The sequence below is a fragment of the Brachyistius frenatus genome, unplaced genomic scaffold, assembly GCF_029030835.1.
Source record: "Brachyistius frenatus isolate BFR_SWC_R1_liver_20210118 unplaced genomic scaffold, ASM2903083v1 Contig_19, whole genome shotgun sequence".
NCBI lineage: Eukaryota > Metazoa > Chordata > Actinopteri > Embiotocidae > Brachyistius > Brachyistius frenatus.
The window spans coordinates 2,139,175-2,164,748 of NW_027210618.1; the positions used below are offsets into that span (position 1 = coordinate 2,139,175).

General features: G+C 39.0%; 2 protein-coding genes across 3 annotated transcripts; both read right to left on the minus strand.

Moving 5' to 3' along the window:
• Nucleotides 1-160: 160 nt before the first annotated feature.
• On the minus strand, nucleotides 161-13,654 carry parvb (parvin, beta). Of its 2 annotated transcripts, none has more exons than XM_069695285.1 (13): nucleotides 13,469-13,654; nucleotides 7,212-7,301; nucleotides 6,657-6,727; nucleotides 6,418-6,520; nucleotides 4,926-5,066; nucleotides 4,452-4,567; nucleotides 3,923-3,981; nucleotides 3,754-3,773; nucleotides 3,079-3,140; nucleotides 2,916-2,984; nucleotides 2,618-2,719; nucleotides 2,460-2,532; nucleotides 161-663 (listed from the first exon to the last, which is right to left on the minus strand). In XM_069695285.1, exons 1-13 carry the CDS (start codon nucleotides 13,563-13,565, stop codon nucleotides 587-589), a joined length of 1,080 nt encoding a protein of 359 aa, XP_069551386.1. In that variant the 5' UTR covers nucleotides 13,566-13,654; the 3' UTR covers nucleotides 161-586. The 2 variants fall into 2 exon arrangements, with proteins under 2 accessions (XP_069551386.1, XP_069551387.1); XM_069695286.1 differs by lacking the exon at nucleotides 13,469-13,654 and adding an exon at nucleotides 8,820-9,055.
• Nucleotides 13,655-13,808: 154 nt separating this feature from the next.
• On the minus strand, nucleotides 13,809-23,597 carry hdac10 (histone deacetylase 10). Its single transcript, XM_069695284.1, has 20 exons — nucleotides 23,331-23,597; nucleotides 22,316-22,450; nucleotides 22,116-22,212; nucleotides 21,902-21,999; nucleotides 21,071-21,175; nucleotides 20,892-20,960; nucleotides 20,671-20,797; nucleotides 20,159-20,224; nucleotides 20,021-20,080; nucleotides 19,713-19,802; nucleotides 19,323-19,429; nucleotides 19,163-19,230; nucleotides 17,653-17,902; nucleotides 17,438-17,528; nucleotides 17,218-17,303; nucleotides 16,247-16,303; nucleotides 16,029-16,110; nucleotides 15,570-15,758; nucleotides 15,295-15,454; nucleotides 13,809-15,210 (listed from the first exon to the last, which is right to left on the minus strand). Exons 1-20 carry the CDS (start codon nucleotides 23,387-23,389, stop codon nucleotides 15,179-15,181), a joined length of 2,028 nt encoding a protein of 675 aa, XP_069551385.1. The 5' UTR covers nucleotides 23,390-23,597; the 3' UTR covers nucleotides 13,809-15,178.
• Between the last annotated feature and the right edge of the window lie 1,977 nt (nucleotides 23,598-25,574).

Consider the following 25,574-nt stretch of genomic DNA (forward strand, 5'->3'; position numbering starts at 1 on the left):
GATTTTGGTATTTTGGTGTGGTAGTTTTGTGCAGGATAAACAGAAAACATATAATGTGTTAATTTAGCGACCTGTGCCAAGCAGCGACTAATCCAAACATGACGGTGGTCATCAATCTTCTCATCTAATGCTTTGCAAGAAAGAAGCATATTTCCCAAAATATCTAACTATTGCTTTAATATGTATACAAACTGTAGTGAGATATGATATAATTTAACATAGTATTTTGAACTTTCTAAAATATTCTGCGATGAAGGATAATCAGTTCAGGTTAACACACAAATGTTTTCCCGTTTTTCCCGTGACGGTTGTGTATTCAAATGCAGGGCTAAAGGTTGCAGGGCTTCCTGGGTTGCAGTTAACATTCGAGGAAGGAATAAATAAACACTGACATTTGCGGAAGGTTAAATACAAACATTCAGAGCCTTTTTCCGCTTAGCCCCCCCTGGGTCTTTTTAAGTCCCATATAACGATGACTCTCAGTCCCAGTTGGTCTCCTCCATTGTCCAGACTGTAATGCATAATATCAGCCCGGCGGCGCAGGGCAGCATTCAGATTAATATTAGGGGGCAGAAACGGGAAAAGTTCACTCAGAGTTTTTGTAGTTGGTGAACAGGTTGTAGAGGACTCTGAGGGTGGATTTGAGGTTCAGGTTGACAACATCTGGAAAATAAAATTGAGACAAAGGAGATCATTAGAGTTTGACCAGCTGGAACCATTTTCAGAAGAAAACATAGGCCTTTAATGTGTACAAAAAAAATAAAAAAATATATATATATATATATATATATATATATAATAGGAAATAAACTGTGTCCTTTAAACACTGAAGTGCAAAATAAATGGACCCTGTTACCATAAAAAAAAAATATTTACAACACAAAGGAGCCTTCTCTATGATCGCTGTTGGACTACTTTCCTTCAAAAGGTTATTTGTAATTTTGGAAATGAAACAGCTTAAAATAATTTGAAAATGATCATCATGTGATGTATTACATCCTACCAGGGGATTCAAAGGCACAAAAGTACCTTCTGTTCGCTTTGTAGGTACCACTGTGTTCTACATAAGGGCTTCTTGACTATTGGCATTTACCATCACAACTAGGTCTATTTTAAGTGGGTCCAGCCAGGCAACAGCAGAGCAACAATCCGGCCTTAAGCGCCTGTTGTTGATCTCTATTATTGTTTACAATGCAACTGCAGATATGCACAAACCTGAGAAAATCCTCTGCTAATCAGAGCAACTATGATGATTTCACTTTCTGCCAAAATTACAAAGACTGATTGCAACTAGTGGGGTTTTGTTTGGGCGGAGAACATTTTCTTTTTTGCTTAGTCAGGAGGATGTTTGAAGAGGGGAAAAAAGCGTTTGTATTAACAAGGCACAGAGAGAAACAATGTTTACACAGCTTGACAATCTACTGTAGCTCGTATTAGTTGAATGTTTTAAAGAGTAAGTATAATACAGAAAAAAAGAATATTTGAAATGGACAAAAGCTGTACAATGAAGTGGAAAGTACAATAATTTACAGTGGATACAGTAGAATGAGGGATATTAACTATTGAGCACGTGACATGAGAGAGCAGAGCAAAATGGCAACGATAACTATATAGAGGTAAAGTATGGGATGTAATGTAAAGTTGTGCAAGTACATACAAGAGATTGGCAAACTGGATAGTCCAATAAAAATGCTTGAATACAGTGTACTGAGATATTTGAACTGGTATTTTTGGCCCTACATGTAGATGTGCAGCGATTGTATAGAATCTTAACTATTTCATTTAAATAACCAAACAAGTAAATCTAATAAAACACTCCTTTGACATCAATGGTGTTCTGTGTTTTTGAACTTTTTATTGTGTTGTTTGAAAACGTATAAGCAGCATTCATTAGTCTGTGGTGTTTCACAAGCCCATAATGGCTGGGAATGACTTTGTAACCTGACAAAAAAATTAAGAATTCCTTCCTTCATTCATTCATTCATATTCCGTAATTAAGCTGACCAACCGCTAACTGATTTTAATGGTAACCTACTTACAATTGAAGTAGTCGATCAATCAACTGTATCAGATGACATTTTGTAAAGTGTATTTATTTATTTTTTTAAATCATTTCTAACTCTACAGGAGCTGTGCAGAATATAAAGTGGTGACTAAGATGTGAAAGAAAAACACTAAACACTAACAAATTAATTATTTATCACTAATAACAGCAACGACTACATGAAGCCAGTAAGTCATATTTGATTATTTATCTACAGGCTGAACAACAAACTGCAGCTCAGAACTGAATGAACTCAGCTGCATTAATCCAGTTTTAGAGCTTAAGGCAAGGTTTCCACCTACTGGTCAACCTATAATATGACTGCTGTAGGTGATCAACGACGTCCTGTCAGACATGTTTTTTTTTTTTTATCTTTGATTTGATCTTGTAATAATGTAATATTACAGTAAAATACCTTCTGGTCTGGCTTTGGGTTTCTTCAGGCCTCCGTCCTGCATCAGCTCAAAGGCAAATGCCACATTGTGAACCTGAGGGGGAACAAAAATCACACCTAATGTCCTCATACACTGTTTTAACAAAAATCCTCCAGTTTCCCTTTTTCTGTGAACTCACCTTCTGCTCGAAGCTCTCAGGCGTGAGGAAGAAGTTGTACAGCGGGACAAAGTAGTCTTCCAGCAGCCCCATCAGTAAAATCAGGTATACTCCATCAGCAAACTGGACACACACGAGCAAACATGAGGAAATCAGACTGGATTATATAAACGTTTAAATCTGAGCAATAGATGCAGACAGAGGGACGACGACAGGATGTTATATGACATGGATACTAATAATGTTCATATTAATAGGTCGCAGGATTGTGTTGTGACAGTGATCATGAGTGAGCAGATAAACCATTAAAGTCTTTTACCTGAGATTCCAGCTCAGTCACTTCCAGATTCAGCTTGTTCAGGTGTTTGTTCACGAAAGTGATGAGTGACTGGTAAGACAATTAAAAAAAGTATTAATTATTGCTACAGTACTTCATTCAAAACATGACTGTGTACTGTACAAAGAAAAGAGGTCACTCTTACCGTTTTTACTACATTAAGTTTGTCGGGTGCGTGATCCAACAAAGTGTCAAACGCGTCCCTCTCTGTTGAGAGAAAGAATTGAAAGGTTATGAATACTTAAACAAACAAAGAGATCAATACCACACACACACCGTGTCCGGTAAATGTATGTCTGCAGCCAGGAGCTGGTTTGTTTAGAGCGGGGAAAACAGCTAGCATCGCTTCGTCCAGAGGTAAAAACAACCCAACTACAGCCTGACAGCACCTTTAAAAATCACTAATAAACATGTTGTATATCAGGTCTATGATTCACACAAACACAAAGTTTTGTTTTACAGGTAGTTTATGTTTCTTTGTTTCTTGACCGTCTCTCCAGTACAAGTCTAAATGACAAAAATAAAACTGCAAATTACTTTTTTCATACTTAAAAAAAAAAAAAAAAAGATTTAACAACTATATATAAGGTTTAAATCACTGAGCTTTAGACGTGCTGGTAGAACAGGTTGGCTGTGTCCACCTGTTTGCAATCTTTGTGCTAAACTAAGCTCACTTTACCTGCATAATTAATGTTAAAACAACAGTTTAACATTTTTCCAAGATATTCAACTAACTAAGCAGTTCAATAAAGAAACAGAAAAAATATAAGTCCATTTCACTACTTCTTTTACATGAAACAGATATGTGGCTGGGACTCACCAAATCTTCCCATCATCATTCTGAAAAACAAAAGATGAGGGTATAAAAAAGCTTTTTTCATTCCATGTGTAATTTTTAATTATTTTCTACGATATTAAATATTATAAATATTTCACATTACAATGCTGAAATGAGGAAAAGTTATCAAATAAAATGTAGCAGCTCTTACTCTGTGGTGCTCGTCAGCTCCTTGGTCACTAAGGCCGTCTGCAGGATGCCCTCTCGTTTCTGCAAACACACGACATGAGAGAATAATTAGAGTTGCACATTATTAAATTACATGGACATACAAGACGATAATAGAAAGACGACAGAGACATATACCAAGACAATAACACTAAAAATATGAAGATGATATATAAGCCTTATTACATTATTGTTTTGCATCGGTCTCGGTTGCTGATATGGTTTTAGACTGCTCTTTGGTTGATTTATGATGCCATTAAGGCCAGTTTTAGGATGACATGATTGTATTGTACTGATTTTATATGTGATTTTATGAATGCATCCGTTTCATTCTAACTTTGAGGCATATTTGTGTTTTTTTTTCTTGACTTCTATCACTGAATATCTCCAAAAACAGAGTAATAATCCCAGAGAGGGTTTTCTAATTAAATACAAGTTACATTAATACATTTAAAACTATGCATGTCTGCCCCCATCCCTGCCTCCTTCCACATACTGACGGGACCCCTTACCTTGACCACCACCACCTGTACAGACACGTGTTCAGGCAGTCTGATGGGGGCCTGGAAGTGCATTGCAAGAGCCACCAGCAGATAAACGATAGCCACCAGGTTCTTTGAATGGATAGCTGTGAAGATAAATCATTAGACTGTCAGCTCTTTCACACAGCAAGATAACATACAGGTGGGAGCAATCTTCAAGACATGAGAGGAGGCAGTTGGTGCTTTTTTCATGAATGCAGCTCTGCCATTAGTTCCAGTGAGAAATCCTAATGTTTGTACTCTGCACATGATTAAATACTCACCATCTTTAATGCAAATTAAGAAAGTCGATTGTCTGTTAAAGGGGCATTTTACATCATACTCGTGAATAAAAGTTAAAATACTATTGTTTCAATTTAGATCCTTCTGTCACTTATGAGCTCCCCAGGCATTCATAAAGCACCAGTTTAAGTAGCAAATCACTGAAGTCGAAGTGAAACTCACAGTCCACAGTCCACTCGATGGTCCAGCCGTGAGGCCTCAGCAGGTCGTTGACAGCCTCTAAAACCGTCTGAAGCTTCTGCTTCTGTCCAATCTCTGACTGGGTCACCTCGGCCACGTTCAGCTTCCTGCCTGACAACTTTTCTGTCACCAGTGACAAAGACAGACTTGATATAACACACACCAAAGATAATACAATCCAAATACATGAGAGGATCAGGTAAACCTGCTTACAGTATAACTGTATGATGCAGAATTGTTTTCTACTGCACATGTCTCTGTCTCTTATGAATAAGGAAGTTCTGTTCAGATGACCTTTAAAAACATCAAAGGAACTCATCTGCAGATTTTTTTTTTTTTTTTTTAAAGGGAAGAAATCCACAAGACTGCGTCAAACCAAAAAAATGTCTGCTCATGTTAGTTGCAGACAACAGTGATGACTTACAAGGGAAGACTTTTCCGCTGCAGGCAGTGTGGAAGAGGATTTAGGAGGCTTAGCTCGACTGCGTGGGTTCAATTATTATGAAAAAAAAAAGTAAAAAGCAGCAGCACTGATGTAATAAAAGACTGAGATTACATCATGTGCAAAAGTGATAAAAGAGTTTGAAAACTAAAAAAAGGGCTTCAAGAAAAAGCACTTCAGCAACATATATGATTAAATGTGCCATTCTTATCAGCTGGCTGTTGTAAATCAATATTTACACTATTGATATTTTGTTCTTGTACTTGTTTATCAGATGAATCTCCACATACAAAACATATGATCAGTGTAGGAAATTACATTGTCACTGCTGTAATTGCAGTGACACATAACAGTCACAAGGGGGAAGCCCCCAACAGACCTAAGACACTGCAGCACAACACTGAATACACATTTATCACAGTAGACAAAAAAAAGAATAATAATGTCAATGTAGTATTCTTACATGTCATTGAATGAGGTCGACATTAATGGGCTTCAATGTTTGTGATTTAAAAATGTTTTTCTAAAACATTGTTGCTGAGTGAAAGAAATGTTCAGTGAATTGTTTTTTCCATTAGTCAGTATTAACGTGTTCAATGCCAATTCAAAATGATATAGTATACTCTAAGCTACTACTGCCAATGTCTAATTCTGGTAAATAGGGGAGTAAGAAATTAAACAATGCAAAGGAAAATATTCAGTTATTGCATGCTGTTAATGTTTAAGTTTATTGAAAATGAAACATTTCTGTCATCAACATTCCTCAGGCAACAAACTCAAAGAAAGGGCTGCAACAACCACTCGATTACACTATTAACTCGTTACTGTTTGTGATTTGGTATCTTTTGTGATACCTGTTCTCGTATGAATGTGTTGTTGTGGGTTTGATACCAAGAGAAAGTCTACGACTGAAAACGTGCATTTCATTAGGATTAAATCAGGACTTTAAACTACTACTACTAAGAATAATGACACGCCTAACATGGCAGGTTAAAAGCTTTAGGGTCAAAGATGAAGTGATGGTTTTCTCACCAAATAACTTCTGGAGCACTTGTCCATCATAACAATCCTCCTCCAGGTCCTTGACTATGATCCTCTCTTCTTCCAGCTCGCTGTTGATCCAGTCAATCAGGACCTGGACGTACATCAGAGTACAATCAAACTGACAATCAAACTTTCCTCTACTATGTACTGACTTCATATGGTTTACTGCTCTGGTTGTGCTGAACCAGTATTGTGGTGCTTGTGCACAAACTGTGACCCCAGACTACCTTCAAAAGATCTTTAAATTTAAGATTTTCTCGTGATGTTGGGTCCAACATGATCCTCTCAGCATTTTCCTCTGTGGAAGATAATATAAAATAAATTAAGACAACACAAGTTTATACTAGACCTTTATTTTTTTTTATTTTTTTTCCGTTTTCAGTTGCTCAATTTACAAATTTTTCGATGCAGACATATTTTTTGTCTAATTCAAAAACAAATTTGTAGCCACAGCAATAAATACTCAATGTTCCCATCACACTCATGTTACTGAAGACAAAGGCGTCTCCACTCCACCCACTTTCATTTCCTGCTGCTCTGGTGTCATAATCCCTATTAGTCAACATGCTTCAACAGATTCATATTATCCTCTGTAACCTCAGTAACCCCTGATACTCAGCGGCAAAACAAAAAACTGTCTTGGGAAACTGAAAATACAGTATTGGAACATTATTAACAGTAAACTTCTGCAACTTCAAGTCAGAAATTATATATTTTGCACAAGGGAAACATTTTGAAAATACATGAGATATTTTTTTAATTTCTAAATAAGATGTGAATACCCAGCAGTGTATCCTCTGGATGGATGTCCGTCGCCGAAGGAAGCAGAGGGGCATTGATGGCGTTCTTCCCCTCCTCATGGAGATCACTCACTAGTGAGAAAACAACACACAAAAACCTTAAAGCTTTTCAGGAACAAATCAACAACAAGAATATATGATTTAAAGTATGGAGGAACTGAAGGGATAGACCGTAGAGAATGAGATAAACAGGGAAGAACTGTTGGACAGAAAGAAAGGAAGAATAAGAAGGCAAAAGCTCGTCAATGTTGCTGGTAGCAGAGTTCAATCACCACAGACGCCCCCGTGGGGAAATCTGTGAAGCCAGTTTGGTGCCTCTTTCCTAGACTTGCTCCTCCTTTGTAGACACTACTGCACTCATCTAACCATCACTTTCACTTGTACATTTACTCGAGCCCTACACTTAAGTACAATTATGAGCGACTACAATTAAACATTAGAATGATACAGTGAATCCACAGACAGATTTATTGTTGTATTCCGCTTCGGAAGAAATTCTGCAACAAGTGCAGTGTTGGACATTGTTATCAAATGTTTACTTGCATTTGATTAGCAGCTGCAGTCATGTGAGGCTCTTTCTTTTCCACAGCAGATCACACTGTGGGGCAGCAATGTCCAGTCGACAACATACTAGAAACTCAAATTTTAGCTTCTATCTGAACACTTTATATCTAATTTTAGTCTTTTTTTCGGTGTAAGCATTGAAAATGCAGTGATGAGAAGATGAAATTTGACCATTAAAGCTGATGAAAAAGTAATGAGAAACTATAAACACAAACACACACTTCGAGTCTTTGAAAGAAATCAATTTCTACTGAGATGCTTTCACTTCTGACTGGAGAGACGCTCCAGGGATTTAAAGGCTTTCGAGTCCGAATGTTCCTTGTATCTTCCTGCATTTCAGTTTGTAAGACCTGCAACAGGCTGGACCACAATCAATGCCCTCAAATCTGTCATTTCATTGACTTGCTATTTATAAAACCTGTAAAGACAAACAAGGTGAGGTGAAAACAGACAAAATGTCTGCTCTTCAAGCTTTTTCACATTAAAAGCGTTGGAAATACATTTTTCGAATTGAAAATGAAATTAAAGGAAGTCTTGAACAGAGATGGGACAATCTGAACAAAATCACAACTTCAAAGCATGAGCAATGAACGGATGTAGCCCAGGAGGACAGGTCCCCACAGATTTTCTATCTGATTGAGCCCTGAGTATCACCACAGATCAACATTTTTCTTTGTAATTACAGCAGGCTTGCTGCATTTCATCATAATTGTGCTGCTTCCTCCCTTTTCCATCTGATTGCATTAATGCTGCTTTGGACATTGCTGGACACAGCTTGTGGCGCTTCTCGCAGTCACACTGAAAATCTGCTTTAAAATGGTCAAATTGTGAAATTATAACTCATTTACTAAATCAGATTTATGCAGAATGATACATGGGAATAAAAAAAAACATCTTGTCGACTTTTCATAGCCACCAACACAAAACTGCTGAATTTTAAGCAAAACTGCATGAAGGTGTAACAGGTCCTGCTTCCCCATTTCCACTTCCAAGTTCCTCAAAGCTCAACATTAAAATTCAGATTACCTTGTTTCTTCCTCTTGGTCCCACACAGCAGCCCCGCCATGTCCCCAACACAAACCAGCAGATTTTCCCTACCGGCAGTGAGCAAAGGTAGGAAATTGCAGCAGTCTATGTATGTATGTATGTATGTATGCTCGGTGTGTGTCTATGTGTGTGCGTGAACTGCAGTTGTTGGTGCAGCTGAGCAGTGGCGGGGCGTCATCACGTGTTTATTTCTGTCACAACCCTCCACCCCACCTCTGCGGTCCAGTTACCAGAGAGGCCCAAAAAAAAAGAGAAAGGTGTGTGTGGAGGAGGATTGGGGGGGGGGGGGCACACTGGACTTAAACACACCACCAAAGGCCCCGCCCCCTCCCCCCATACAAACACACACCAGTCCCCCTCTGGGCTGTTAAACAGTGGGACACAAGACAGACTTCACTGACCGATGACAGGTAATGTGATTACTGCGTGTCCAATAATTTACTGTGCAGTTAGGATGATGAATGCAGCAAATAGTATTTTCACACACAAACACTGCCGTTTTATGTTTTGGCAATCACAGCCAACTGTTAAATTTCACTGCAATATGAGAGAGTAGACTTAAATAACTTCATCCTTTCAATGAGCACATAAATGAAGTATTTAATATGTTAAGTTGCAGCAGATAATCAATCAGACAGCGACTGTGTTCCTGTTAACAGAATTACACTAATTCAATAGCAACAAAGCCTGCAGTCGACAACATTCATCGCACGCTAGATTCATTGCACAAATTTATGTAAGAAGCTCCTCTGTTGTATTGCAAACCAATTATGTGAAAAGGCACAGTGATTACTGAAGACAACAGGAACATAAGATCGATTTTTTTTTTTTTTTTTTTTTTTTGCTTTAAAAGAGAGAAAGGCTCTAAGGATAATCAGTGTGCATCATAAACGACAGCGTAAAGCAGATTGAAACCGAGTTTGTCTCGTTTGATTCCACTGCTCCCGAGGAGGAAGCCGCTTTACTGAGGCACAGGGGACGGATATAAATAATGCAGCAGTATGGACAAGACCGACTGGACCTTAAATATAGCTCTGGTTATTTACACCAACACAGGCACCAGTGAGTAACAGTGGCCAAGGGATGACCGTGACACTAAGTATGATCCACAGCGGAGGTTTCAATTTCTCCATAATGAAATAAGACTGCAGCTTTTTAGTCCACTCTGTATATACTGCTCCTCCTGAGCTGCTCCATTAATTTCTCCTTTGCTAAGTGTTTTTCCTGCACTAAATCAAAGTTTAGAGGGTGGATGAGGTCGAATGTTGGTCAAACTAAGAAAAATGTGATACAGATGTCGAGGTCAAAGAAATTTCAAAAAACAAAAGATATATCTGCCTTTTTTTTTTTTTTGCATGAACACTCAACATTTGCACATATACACTGAGCGAGACATTTAACAGCTGAACTTTTTTGATGCTTTCTCTAATGGCTTACGTGTTAGAAAATGACTTAAGTTGACATATTACGGAAGCCCATATTAACAGCTGTCACTGGTGGCTGTATCAGTCATACACAGTTTATCTGAGACGCTGTGTGAGTTCACAGAATGATGTCCCTTACAGAAAAAAAAAAAAACACCAGTTTTCAATGTTTTCCACATAGAACACATGTAATCACGTGTATGATACATGTTTACTACATGTTGCAACATATGAAAACGTGGGGAAAATATGTGTGAAAGGTTTTCACATGGGGATCGACATGGGCTTCAAACATTACACCATGAAAATGTTTCCCATGGACAAAACACATGTTTTACATGTGTACAATCACGTGTGTATTTAGTCACAGGTGTGCACGAGTTTTTGCACATGTGCAATTCATGTGTTTTTTTCTGTACTTATCATAGCAAATATGTTGCTGTTGATTTGTGTAGTAACTCTACTCCTTTGAATCATCAGTGAATCTTCTGGATAATGACCACTAATAATGCCAAACTCATATTTGGATGCAAATGATCTCACAGCAAGCTAAATGTTTACATCACCAGTATAAAGATCAAATCGAAGAAAAGAAAAGAAAAAAAAAGGATGCAGATTAATAGTATAAAAAGGTTTAAAAGTTATACCATTCTAAATATATAAATTAAAATTATGTTGGCAAAGTGGGAAAAATAGAAAACAGCAACTTTTGTTAGAAGAACAGCTGACTTACTATTTACAGTATCCATCCTGCTGCAGACTGTATTTCAATGATAGTTTGTATTTTCAGAGTGTTAAAATAGTCAGGATGTGACAACACACTCATCCTCTCATTCACTACACTATCATTATGACAGCACTGTCTGTTGCTGACAAAGGGACCAGAGCCTTGTCAGAGAGATGCAGACTTCCTTTCAGTTTATCAGGATCTACAGAGAGCCATGCACATATCTATAAAAACAACTCTACAACTGTGGGAATCTGGCTAGTGTAAAAAAAAACCAAAAAAAAACATGTTGCTTTATGTCTTAACAGCCTTCAGCAACAATCCCATTTTAATTCAGCAAGAGGAAGCGGAGGGTTTATGTGCTGGGAAGTGTCAGCACAATTTAGGAAAGCACTAGTCCTAGTCATTAATGGAGATTATTCAGCAGAAATGAAGCAACTTCTCCAGTGGAAACTCGTCCGTGATGGGCGTTGTCTTTAAAGAAGATTAAGTACCACACCCGAAAGTAACCTCAGCAACATGCTGCGCTCCATTAGCAAACTTATCGTCATTTATTTTTCTTTTGGTAAACCGACTCCCGATTATAGCATCACTACGAGTATCTCCCTTGAAACTGCCCTGTGTTTTATCTGAGCTTCCGCCACACAGAGGCACTGCACTCTCACAAGCTGCAGGAGACGCTGGCTCTGTGGCCTCGTGGGATTTCTGTCTGTGCACACCTGAGAACTCATCACACACAGCACTGACTTAGAGCCGTGTGTTGGCTAAATTAACTTGTGAGGACCACAGAGGGGTTTTGAGGGTACGTTGGAGGTTTTTAAATAAAGGAAACAGTCACATTTTTAAAGTTTCATTCATTCAGAAGATTATTTAGTTCACACATTTCTCTTCCCACACTTTTAACTCCTTTCAAGTCTCACACAGGTTTTTTTTTTTATTTGGGCTCCTATCTTGTTAAAAATTGGATCGGACAACTTCACAACTCTGGAAAATGTGGGTCGAAACACGTCAAATGTGATAAATGTGTGTTCCTGTGTTTATTCTGTATCAAAGTTATACTGATCAAATCTGGCTCATTGAAGCAGATTCAAGTGAGGCTTTGAGCACAAGTTCAAGCAAGAAGACAATTATTCTAATTCTCTTTAAACACAGGACTCCACCTCTCACTTATTATGTGACTCTCATGATCGCTGTCTGAACATTTCTCTGTTGAACTCCTTAAAATGTCGTTTTATTTCCACTTAAGTGGCTTCAATGTTGAAAAAAAATCTATGTATGTATTATAGGGCTGCAATTCAAGATTATGTTATGAAATACCATCATTAACAATGGGTCTTTAAAATTAAGAAAAATACCCATAGAGTCATTGGTTAATAGTGTAAAAATGCCAAGGTGATTTACTCAAACTGCTTTTTTGTCTGCTCCACTGTTTTAAATGTAATGTTTTTATTTGCAGTAATATAAAACATGTAAGGATATTTTAGCTTAATAAATGGACTCCAACACATCATCTCATCATTGCTACAGAACATAATCCTTTTGACGCCTTTCATTGACGCTTGATGATGCTGCTTTGTGCATCGCTTCAAAAGACATTTTCCCAAAATTAACCTGACATTTTGGTAACTTTGGGTGCCCGTTAGAGTCTAGAATAAACCTCTGAGGCTGTCCCACCAGCGCAACAGATTTCAAACTGTTCAAACACCATTAAAAAATGAGTGGAAACAATCGACTTTGGAAGGTGAGGTGAGGAATTCAGGGAGGCTCCTAAACAATTAAAATGTCTCTGTCCGCCTGCTGGTGTCCCTCCTTTAATGGAGATTACAAACACATGGCTGGGAGCGCACACACAAAACACACACTCCACTACACACACTGAGGTGTTAAACCTGCAGCTGTCCAGACAGTGAGTGGCCAGTGTGTGTGTGTGTGTGTGTGTGGTGGTGGGGGGGGGGGGGGGTGTCACAATGATGAAAACTAGTAGAAGTAGTAAGAGAGTGTTTTTGAAGTGAGCACAGTAATCTTCTTACACCTTTATCTTTATAAACCTGCATTCCTGCCACAGGTCACCGAGTGTGGGATCTATTTATGTTGACTTGCCTCATGTTAAAAGCCCATGGAGTTGCTGTGGAGCTTTGTCTCGTCCTTCATCAGAATAAAAAGTATGTCTTACCCTTACAGAGGCGTTTAACTGCTTCAAAACTACTTCCCATCGGTTCCTTTATGAACCCATTATCGACTTACAAATTATTATCATTATCTGCGTTATGTTCAAAAGAAAGGAAAGCACAAGTGGTGACAGACAGCCATGGAAACATCACAGCCCGCTTTATAAATGTAACAAATGATCACTCAGCTGCCGGTGATGTCCCGGAGGAGAATGTTTTAGTAGCGCATCATGTGATTGCAGCACCATGGACAGAAACAGGCCTTCCAGCAAGTAAAATAAACAAAAACACATCTTCCAAATGACTCACCTTCTTTAGACTTCTTCTTCCGAGCCAGGGTCCCTCCTAATTTCCCTAGAAAGGACTCGTCCTTCTTCATTTTGGCAGAGTGCGGGGTCGCAGACATGTTTCAGTGCGTGTGTGTGTGTGTGTGTGTGTGTGTGTGTGTGTGCGCTCTGCCTCCGCCTGGTAGTCAGCCCCCCCCTCCCTGTGCTGCATTCAGGCACCGGAGGACGATCCGATCACGACCAGAACACACACACACACACACACACACACACACACACACACACACACACACACACACAACAGGCTGTGAGAAGCTGCGGTGGTTGGGCATCAACGGAGACGAATGACTCACATGAGAGGAGTCAAAGCTTCGTCTGCCTCGCTAGTTCAGCCACAGCGCCGCCCACAGGCACGATGAGGAACATAAGGTTTTCATATCAAGGATGTGCATGTAAGTCAACATTGTTAAATAGGACTAACAGGCCTTCATAAAAAAATAAAATTAAAAAAATAGGTGAGCCACAAAAGTCATATTAAATGGAGTGTGACAATAATATCAAATTATCATCCATCTGGTGAGAAAAACTAAAACAAAGCTGAAAATAGTCCACTTACCAGAAGAAATGAAGACCGTGAACTGCAGTAAAAAGCTCCCAAAGTTACTAAGTCGTAAAAACAACAGTTGTACAAATTCAGTTAGTCGATCAACTGAAAAACAATTTTGATCACTCATTAATAATTGTTGAAATATGTTTTAAGGTGCTGTAAAATGCACAGGAGTCAGCTTATCAAACGTGAATATTTACTGTTTTTTTTTTTAATTTAATGACACTAAACTGCAACTTTTAGATTTTGGGCTAACAAAACAAACAGATTGGACATATGAATTTAGGGGTTTGGGAACCTGTGATCAGATTATTCTCTATTTTCTGTCATATTTTGAATTAAAGTTGTAGTGCGGGACTTTCACATATAAATGAACATCTGTTACATTCAAGCCCTCTCCACCTGAGTTCAGACAATACAGAACAAGCCTGCCACACATCTTTAACAGTATACACCGTTTTAACATCTGGTGTCTGGTGAGACATTCCTGCGCTGGCCAGATAAATGTAAACTAGGTATGCTCTATGAGCAGAACATGAGCTAACACCGGCTCACCAGCTGGCTTACTTCTGGTTTTGCTCTGTAACTTGAATGGAGTCTATCGTGCAGCTCTTCTATCCAAATGTAATCGGACCAAATGGATGAAATTGTGATCAAGAGAAGATTCATTTCACAGGAGTTATGAACCTAAAACCAATCTATCCATCGTTTTACAGGCACAAAATTATTGACGGAGTAGAGTACAGCAGTCTATGACATAATTATGTCTCAGCAGTGTTTTTAAAGGGAGAGGAAAAAAAGTTCTGCATTGCAGGTTTAAAACAATGACAAAAATCTGTTAGTAGCAGCCATGAATTTATATTGTCTGTACATTTTAAACAACATATAAAATGCTAATCTGATTGTATAAATCGCCACTAACATAACTGATGTAAACACATCTTTGACAGCATCAGACAACATTAGAAGCTCAGATTGTGCTAAAAAGTTCAAATTATTTTATGATACTGTGTAAATTGATTAGCTTAGTTGGACATTAAAAACTGCTAGAAAATACAAAACTTTATGAAAGAACTGACTGACGTCCTCCATGTGATCTGAATGATTAAACAGGAGCAGGTTGCTTCAGTGTTCATCGCCCCGTCCGCTTTCTGGTGCTGTTTTTAGGAGAAAGAGAATCTAGTTAATACAGTGCAGGTCATTTAAGGTCTGTGAATGTGAAGCTGCTGTTGTGAATTCACCTGTGGTCTGCAGGAGTTTCCAGTCAGCCTGCAGCCTGTGTCTCAGTCTCTCCACGGCCTCCACATCTTCTGGCAGCGGGGCCTGAAGAGGCTCCAGAGAAGGGGCCGGGTCCCCAAGGAGGGACGAGGCTGTGGGGCCGACACACGCCTTCTCATCCTCCTGAAATAAAAAGGAAATACTGGAAACTAAAGTAGACAACAGCTGTGTTTCACACTATGACATAAGTGGAGGACATCTGGTGTACTTTTAATGAAACTTGCCCCTGCTATCTTACCTGCATTAGCACCAGTGCGTGTCCTTGTGCAAAACCCTGCAGAAGGCCCGTTAGTTGTTGCCACATACTGTCGCGCACTTTGCTTCCTGGCATCCGAACCAACAGAACAAGATTGGGGTCGTACTCGTATCCCAGAGGTAAGAGGAGACCGAACATGGCCTGTATGAACCCTGACGTGTCGCTGCAGCCCTGCGAGAGAACGGACAAAAGCACTTACAAAAACCAGCATGAAAAATAGACATAAAGAAAATGTTCTTCAGCATCATTTTGATAATTACTGAAACGGTAAATATTACACGTACTTACATTTAGATCTCGATGTGAGAACTTTACCACACTAATAGAATTATTAAGGAAGAAGCTAAAACTTTAATACTCAATACTTATCTACGTGTCCAAAAAAAATTAGAACTGACAAATCTTCTAAGTTATTATTTCTCCTACTGTGATACACAGTACCTTCTTTAAAGTAACAGAAATGTGGTATTTGCAAGTCTGTTCTTTGGTCTCTTCACTGCTGATCTGCACCACAAGTGTTCTCCTGCAAACAGAAGCATTTTGTCAGCATGTCGTTCTTCCTGTTATGAATAAATTGTGTTTTTTACTGGATCAAAACAGGCAACTTTGGACAAATTGTTTTCACAAAGTCTAATACAGAGATCATAAATGATATTTACCCGTCTTCTGTGACGTGACTCGGGACCTTCCCGCTGCCGACACACACGACCAAAACCCTGCATGAGGACGAGTGGAAACGCGTTGGACTAAAATCTTGATAATAAAATACCCTTTAATATACAAGCACATCCAAGCAGTAAGTCCTCTATCAAATTACTTATATTCAGTGAAGTAATCTTATCCTTTAAAAGGAAACTTTCGCCAACGAATAGTAATAATTGCTTATATTACTATTAATTTGCATAATCTGTATTTGACATTTATCATTAATGTTGCAGTTTGGTGTTAAAACTGTATCCACAATAGAAATCCCTTCACTTGGCTAAAGCAGAAATGAGCAAAACAAACCACTGGGCAACAAATGAACCACAAAAAACACACAGCCTTTGAACATCTCTAGAAATAGTTTTAATGTTTTGGGAGGCATGCTCATTGTAGAGTTACATAAGAAGATACGACTCTGTCAGTTAAATATGAAGCTCACGTCAGCTGGATATTACACTGGTTTAGCACAAAGAATGGAAACTGATGGACTGGCTTTGTCCAAAAGTAATAAAATCTACTTATCTGCTACTGTAGATCTCACTAATTAATTTGTTTGCTTATAAAAAAAAAAAATTCATTTTTTTAAAAGGGCAAAAAATAACACCTTTTGTGATGTTAAAGTTCTTAAGTTTAGCAAAGAGAAAAATGATTGTTCCAGGCCAAGAAATAGTCCTGCACATAACCCCACCTGTCTGGTAGACAGCTATTGCTACCAGAAGTTCAGATATAGAAGTTCAGATTTACCATCGAGATAAATGAGCAGTATCAACCTTCTCATGTAACTCTCAGTAAGTGCATTTTCCAAAATGTTGAACTGTTCCTTTAAGACATTTGCTCGAAGAGTATTTCTGTCAGATATCAAGCTCATATCAAAACAAACACTACAGAGCAGGTATAAGCTTGGATTAAATGCACATTGCTTTACCGGTTGCTGGGAGCAGCTGCAACGTGCTGAATGACACACATCATCGCCATGGTGACGTCACTGACCAGCGCCAAGCCATTGCAGATCTGAGAGGCAGTGATTAAATATAGTATCAGCCTGCAGCTCATGTAGGCAGGTCAGTAAAGCGCAAGCTGTATTTACAGAAGCATCACATCACTGCACACAAACAGACAAGATGAAAACAGCATCCTGGCTTTACCTCATTTCTCTGCATGTTCTCTGTGAGGGTGATCAGACTGGAGAGGGCTGTGAGATCATCACAGTCATCTGCATCTTTGAGGAAATTCTCCCTTAAAGTAGAAATAAACAGACTTTATTCATATACAGGATGAATTTTGAGTCAATAATTATAATAAATAAATGACTATAAATAGCTTTAACTGAAATTAGCCTTTACAAATCACTGCTCCACACCTGAGTTTGCTGACTATGAGTGGGTCGAGATCCTCGGAGGAGCTGAAGCGTTTACATCCGTCCGGACAGGTAACATCATCAGGGAGTACCGCAGCACAACGAACAGGAGGAGGGACACGTTTTGGAGGCTCCGCCCACACCTTTTCCTCTGTGCTTTTCTCTGCCTTTTCCTTCTCCATCCTTTCTTCTTCTTCTTCTCCTCCTGATAATCTTATGTGCTTGTTGCTGATATCGACGGTGGGTAGATCGGCTGAAAAAGGGAGACATTTTATGAGGTGGTGGATGTAAAAGTGACAGGATGAAACAAACGTAACCATGAAACACAGATTTTTCCGGGCGTGGCTGCGGCACATGAAAAAAAAAAATCTAATTCTGATTCATCGGTTCAAGCGATGTCACTTCAGTCAGTGGGAGTTGTAGTGGAAAACTACAAGTTTAAAAGTGAGAAAAGAAAGAAGTGAAGTTCCAGTCGGCTGTAGCCAGCCACTCATCTCTGCTAGTGGCTGCAGGCTGAAGTGCTGCTAGAATGACACATCCAAATCTCTGACCACATTGTCTGCAGTCCAGTTGCATTCTGGGTAATGTAGGAACTAGGTTTTTAGAGGCAAAGAGAACGCATTACATTGAATTAAATATATTTCTGGCTTTGCTATAATTCATTTTGGTCGTTTTTTAACTTTCCATCATCACTTTCCAATAATATTCAGTCCCTCCAGGATTTTGCTGAGATTTTTTGCGATTGTTGTGGTCGTAAATGACTGTGATGCAGTTTGTGAAGGTTTTTGTGGGTTTTTTGCGATAAAATTGCAAGAAATGGCCAAAATAGCAAAACAAGGAAAACAATTTAAAAAAAATTTGTTTTAATAATGAATTTTATGCAAATACTCTCTATGACGATGAGCCAACTACACATCACAGAAATATCTGGACATATTTTTGTTTTGTTTGTTTTTATATTGTGAACTTCAAGAGCCATGGGAATACATAGAATAGATAGATTACATTTTCTGTAAAAAAAAAAAAAAAAGTGCTTTCAATAGTATTAATTCAACACATACATTCACAAAAATTAAACGTGCTCTCTGAGAACTGGAAGGCTGTATAAAACTCATGTAGTTAACACATACTTAACATATAATTAAGCTGATGCAGGGAAATGCAATGTTTTGTAGCCTAATTCTAATGAGACCAGATTTCCCATAAACCCCGACACTTCCCATTTTGGTCTTTTTTTACGGTCAACAGGTTTTTGATGATGACCGGAGAGGTTGAAGAACCTTGCAGATTGTAAATGAGGAGTTATTTTTGTTAATGAGACAACTTTTGTTTGGAATGGCTAATTTTGCTGTAATAACTTCAACCAAGCAAACTCATACAAATATTGCAAACTTTTTTTTTTTAATCTGCTTTAATTATGGCGACTACAAGTTCATGATATCCTGGAAGAACTGAATATTACTTGAGTACTAATTCAAGGAATATCTCAGTGATAATCATGTTGATGTTGTACCTGCATGTTTGAGACAGGACCAGTACTGCCTATGAGCTGATCGGCTGCAGTGAACCGACTCAAGTGCGCTGAAAAAAAAAAGAAATCGCTGCAGTTAGAAAACACACACACAATAATAAGGTTTGCCACATACAACTGCCTGACGGAGACACACACACACCTCTTACATGGACCGCTGAGGTTTGCAGGTTGAAGCACAGGATCTCCAAGCAAAGTCTGAACTGTCTGACACACAGACTGGGCGAGGGAAGTCAAGTTGTATCCTCCCTGAAAACATTCACACCATAAAACCTTTTACAAGCCAGTGATCCTCCAACATGATGGTGGGAGCACGGAGAACTTTCATTGGCCGCCAACACCATCAAAGGCATCTAAAATATACACATGTATTGTAAGTATGAATTGATTAGACACCTTTTCATCATGATGGAAATAATCCAGTGGGTTAAATGCAAAGCAGAGAAAATAACAGAACTGATGGGGGTTGGCGTTACACAAGTTGGTGTTGCTTCATATGTTATTAAGTGCACTGTATGTTGTGTGGCCTGACCTCCAAAACAGCGCACAGTTTCCCTCCTGCAAGGTTCATTAGAAGGTGAGTCAGGTGGGCAAAGACATCGGGAGTGGCACACATTTCACCCTGAAAATACAGAAAACTCACGGAAGTAAATTTTCCTTTTTCACATCCCAATGATTTGTTATAGGAAGCTGACTGGAGACAGAGTTTTACAGCACACATAGGTCAGGGGATACGAGAGCAATGTGCTATCGCAAGTGCAAGAAGTAGAAATGTATATGAATTTCACAAAAATCTTCACAACATTTACTGCAGTTGGGAGTTTAAATTATATTTAGTACCTCTGGGTCACCGATGGCCGAGTCAAAGCCTGCGCACACCAACACCAAGTCTGGACAAAACTAGGACAAAGAATCACACACTGAAATAAATCATCACTTATCTGGTCAGTAAAGTGTGAACTTTCCAGAATGGCTCACCTCGTACGCGACTGGCAGAAGGACGTGACAGAAGACTGAAAGATAGTCACTGTTATCCATGCCCACCTGAAACATCACAACAAATACATAGTTCGGCTGTTCCAGTTTCTATTCGACATGATGGATTTACCCGTTTACAAAAACACCAAACGTTCTCAGGGGCTCACAACTGAGTAGCTCTGCTTCTCTGCAGCATCACACGTCCAGTGGACAGACCAAGAAAGCAATTTAAAATCTCATTCTAGACTTTGTTAACAGGTGATGGCCATTTCATATATAATGACAATATTATGCACTGAATAATACATTGATTAATAATGACAGGCTTTTAAATATAAAAGATCATTTTTAATTACACCACAAAGTTGTAGTTCGTTTAGATTTCTTCTTTTGTTTTCTGTTATATGTTTAAGTAAGTAAGTAGAGTAGAGTCCAAGATAAAGTAGGAAACATTTTAGGTAAAATTCCCAACACAGAAACCATATGAATAACAAGTTTGCAGTATTACTGACCTTGTTCCAGGGTACATTTATATTGAACCCAGCCCCTTTCTCTTTGCCGACACTGTCGTAGTCTGACTCTCTCAGTTGAGGCCAGAATTTCTGATGCTCGTAGCGATGCCAAGAAAAGTAAAGCACGCTGGGGAAAAAAAAGAGTTATGCACAGAATTGAAGATGCCGGCAGATAACATCCACTTTCACGATTCACGACCGTTCCCTCAGCAAAGGCTCACCTTGGATCATCTTCAAAGCAATACTGCACCCCTTGACCATGATGTATATCCCAGTCGACTATCAACACTCTGAAAAAAAAAAAAAAACATCTCACGTGAGTGTCTGGAGCTGCTATTAGAGGATTAACCTCCATGAAAGCTGACAGCAAAAAAAACATAAAGATTAAAAGTCAGGCTACCTTTGAACTCCATGTTTTTGTTTGGCATATCGAGCTGCTATGGCCACATTGTTGAACACACAGAAACCGTTGGCAGCACTGCGCATGCTGTGGTGTCCAGGTGGTCTGTTAACAACAACAGAAGAAGTCATGATGTTATACAAAGACTGTTTCATCATTTAGCCGATACAGGGAACTAAATGTCTTACAACAAGTTGTCAAGTCTGACATGCAGGAAAACTCAAACAGTATTTGGTTTATGCTACAAAAAGTAGAACTCAAAGTTTTAAATAATAAATTAACATTTTTAGCTTTTCATATGTTTTTAGCTTAATAATTGCATTTATGCTCATTGATAAATTGCTAACATACTGAAAATGAATCATTTAAAGCATTGAAATAATTCATAAATAAAATTTCAGTGTGAATTCCTTGCAGTTTGTATCAAATAATGGTTATTGTTCAGCCTTCATCTCCCCTTTTCACAGATCTCTTACTGACTAATCATTTTGCATCAGCTGTGTCGGACTTTTTATTTCAAGGTTTATACTCTTTAGAACTTGCAAAACATTTCTGAATGTGATTTATTATTGTTTTGCTGGAGTAACTTGCCCGTTTGTTTGTGATGTGACTCCTTACTAATCGTTTTTCGCTGCCGATATGTATACTGTATAAAAAATGTTGTTTTCATGTATTGTTGCTGTAAGTCTGCAGGAGTCTGTTTCTTTACATTACATTCCTATTGACTTATCAATAAATGGACAAAATCTTCCAGCACTAAAGCAGAGAAACGGAAACAGCCGCTCAATGTAGCGTCACAGGACCCCCGTGTCTCACGGTTAACAGCCTCACCTGACGAGCGCCATGCCATTCCTCACCTTCCCTGTCATGACGCTGTCCACCAGTTGCAGCGCGGCTCCTGCAGCCAGCTTGGCGCAGCGATAGATGTTCTGGACAGTAAACGAGACAGAGGAGTGAAAGAATGACCGCGAGAGTCAGGGATACGCGTAAATGACAGCAGATGCAACTGAGAGAAAAGAAAAAGAGTACTGTGTGTAGGACGCACTGGGTGGAAGTAGACATCACCATACTGGAGGGTGAACTCCTTCAAGTCCTCCAGAGTCATGTGAGGAGTCTTTTTCACTGCCTCCAGGTATTCCTCACTGGTGGGAGCAGCAAAGCACATGTTGCAGAGTGACCTTCGTGAAGAGAGGTGGAGGAGTTCCCTGAACCATGAAAGACTTCTACATTGACGACAGGACTGACCTGTGAGCCAGCAGAATCTCTGCGTCCGTGGCCTCGCGGACAGCAATGGAGACGCAGCGATCAGCCAGACCGTTCCTGACCAGAGCTTCATGACTCACCGTGAGACGCTCTGGGACCTCGATCTTACAAGCTGGGCTGGAGGAAAAACTTGATCTTAAACACTTTGTGGATTTGTAGTGCAATAGTGTAGTATTGTTTTATGGTTTGTTTATTTTTTTTTATTTAGCTGTTAATTAAAACAATGTATTACTGCTCTTGCATGAAGAACAGAAACCAGAAGTTGAGGATAATAAATATTAATCGGTAAAATATGTTTTTTTTGGTATCCTATTATTTATAGGAGCACAAACCATATTGCACAAACATAAAAAATTAAATAAATAAAAATCTCCTTTAATGTGTCTGTAATTACTTCAAATATACTACAAAGATACCACAACGTTATAAATACAAAATAAAGTATGATGAAAAAAAAACCCAGCTGGATTGTTTTATAAAAGTGCATCAACAAAAAGCAGAGTAACAATAAAGCTGGGTGAGAAAACACGTAAACAAACAGCTGTTTCCATGGAGCAACACTCCGGGTGCTCATCTTTAACTGTCCGTTGTTAACTTTAACAACTAAATGCAACTTCGGTTCCTACCACGAAGACGGTTTATTATTTTCAGAGAACGTATTAAATAATTTCAGAATACTATTTAGACTAATTAGATGACGCAATTTAATGATTTGTGCGCTAAAATGATCAAATATTTACCCCTTTAGACTTTTGGCTGCTTCAGCTACAGATAGTACCTGGTTGTTATTATGACATGAGGTAGCACACTTTAACTTGTAACGCTGTTTGGACAATCATTTTAACGTGTTCGTATTGAGGAAGTGAAAGCAGCCTTATAACAGCCATTGCTTTCGCTAAAGTATGGCAGCCTGCGCTGTATTTATTCATGCAATCATTCAGGCTTGTTTTATTAGCCGAGTTAGCAGTGGACCCCTACATGTGTGTTTACTACTTACTCCACCCAGAGCAGCTTGTATTTGGTCATCTCTTCATCATAAATCAGCGCTGTTCCCATCGTCGTTATTTTTCCCAGACCAGCTGCGCGGACTGCAACTCATGCAACCGTGCAGCGCAATAGTTCCTTCTTGTAGCAGACTGTTTCTAAAAGTGCACTGAGGAAGTTAAAAGAGAGCCGATAAGGAAGCAACTTGCATCTAACGTCGATTGACTTTTACCAAAATGTGTACAGTGTGAAAGGATTCAGAGGAGCTTTGTGTATATTCTGCAAAAGACATGCAAACAATTGAGAACACTTACTTTATTCTTCTTTGAGCATTATGGAGGCTGTCAAACCGTGTAGTGGTGCATCACCGCCACCTGCTGGGCGGGATTTGGTACTGCAGAAGATACCTGTGATCTATCTGTCTGTCTGTCTGTCTATCTATCTATCTATCTATCTATCTATCTATCTATCTATCTATCTATCTATCTATCTATCTATCTATCTATCTATCTACAGTTGAAACCAGAAGTTTACATACACTGTGCAAAAAGACACATAACACTTTTTTTCTCACTGTCTGAAGTTAAATCAGACTAAACCTCTCCTGTTTCAGGTCCGTTAGGATTACCAACATTATTTAACTTTTGCTAAATGTCACAATAATGAGAAAGAGAATATTTTAGAGAATTTTTCATTACTTTCTTCAAGGTCAAAAGTTTACATACAGTTCCTTAGTATTTAGTAGCATTGCCTTTGAACTGCATGACTTGGGTCAAACGTTTTGGGTATCCCTCCACAAGCTTCTTACAGGACTCTGCTGGAATTCTGGCCCATTCCTCCGGACAGAACTGGTGTAACTGAGTCAGGTTTGTTGGCCGCCTCGCTCGCACACGCCTTTTCAGATCTGCCCACAAATTTTCGATGGGATTCAGGTCAGGGCTTTGTGATGGCCACTCCAAGACATTGACTTTGTTGTCCTCAAGCCACTATTTAACTATTTTGGCAGTATGCTTCGGGTCATTGTCCATTTGGAAGACCCATTTGCGCCCAAGTTTTAGCTTCCTGGCTGATGTCCTGAGATGTTGCCTTAATATTTCCAGGTAATGTTCTTTCTTCATGATGCCGTCTATTTTATGAAGAGCTCCAGTTCCTGCTGCAGCAAAACAGCCCCACAACATGATGCTGCCACCTCCATGCTTCACAGTTGGGATGGTGTTTTCAGGTCTACAAGCTTCCCCCTTTTTCCTCCAAATGTAACGGTGGTCATTATGGCCAAACAGCTCCACTTTAGTTTCATCAGACCACAGGACATGTCTCCAGAAGTTAAGGTCTTTGTCTTGGTGTCTTTTTGCAAACTGTAATCTGGCTTTTTTATGTTTCTTTAGGAGTAATGGCTTCCTTCTTGCTGAGTAGCCTTTCAGCCCATGTCGGTGCAGGACTCGTTTTACTGTGGATAATGACACTTTCTTACCAGCTTCAGCCACCATCTTCACAAGGTCTTTAGCTTTTGTTCTGGGGTTGATTTGCACATGTCGGACCAAAACACGTTCATCTCTAGGACACAGAGCCCGTCTCCTTCCTGAGCGGTGTGATGGCTGGACATTCCCATGTTTATACTTGCGTATAATTGTTTGCACAGATGAACGTGGCACCTTCAAGCATCTGGAAATTGCACCCAAGGATGAACCAGACTTGTGGAGCTCCACGATTCTCTCCCTGATTTCTTGGCTGATTTCTTTTGACTTTCCCATGATTTCAAACAAGGAAGCAGAGTGTTTGAGGTGTGGCATTAAAATACATCCCCAGGTGTGCCTTCAATTAACTCACATGTTGTCAGTTAACCTATCAGGAGCTTCAAAAGCCATGACATCATCATCTGGGCTTGCCCACGTTGTTTAAAGACATAGTACTTTTGGTGTATGTAAACTTTTGACCTCAAAGAAAGTAATATAAAATTCTCTAAAATATTCTCTTTCTCATTATTGTGACATTTAGCAAAAGTTAAATAATGTTGGTAATCCTAGCGGACCTGAAACAGGAGAGGTTTAGTCTGATTTAACTTCAGACAGTGAGAAAAAAAGTGTTATGTGTCTTTTTGCACAGTGTATGTAAACTTCTGGTTTCAACTGTATCTATCTGTCTGTCTGTCTGTCTGTCTGTCTATCTATCTATCTATCTATCTATCTATCTATCTATCTATCTATCTATCTATCTATCTATCTATCTATCTATCTATCTATCTATCTATCTATCTATC

What these genes read in the sequence shown, in the direction of transcription:
- parvb (XM_069695285.1), bottom strand. Translation starts at nt 13,565, where the DNA reads ATGTCTGCGACCCCGCACTCTGCCAAAATGAAGAAGGACGAGTCCTTT. An exon ending in CATCGAGTGGACTGTGGACT is followed by an intron (nt 4,568 to 4,925) that starts GTGAGTTTCACT and finishes TTATCTTCACAG; the next exon opens with CTATCCATTCAAAGAACCTG. An exon ending in AACTTAATGTAGTAAAAACG is followed by an intron (nt 2,985 to 3,078) that starts GTAAGAGTGACC and finishes TTGTCTTACCAG; the next exon opens with TCACTCATCACTTTCGTGAA.
- hdac10 (XM_069695284.1), bottom strand. Translation starts at nt 23,389, where the DNA reads ATGGGAACAGCGCTGATTTATGATGAAGAGATGACCAAATACAAGCTG. An exon ending in AATGGCATGGCGCTCGTCAG is followed by an intron (nt 21,176 to 21,901) that starts GTGAGGCTGTTA and finishes TGTTGTTAACAG; the next exon opens with ACCACCTGGACACCACAGCA. An exon ending in ACGCACTGGTGCTAATGCAG is followed by an intron (nt 15,455 to 15,569) that starts GTAAGATAGCAG and finishes TTTTTATTTCAG; the next exon opens with GAGGATGAGAAGGCGTGTGT.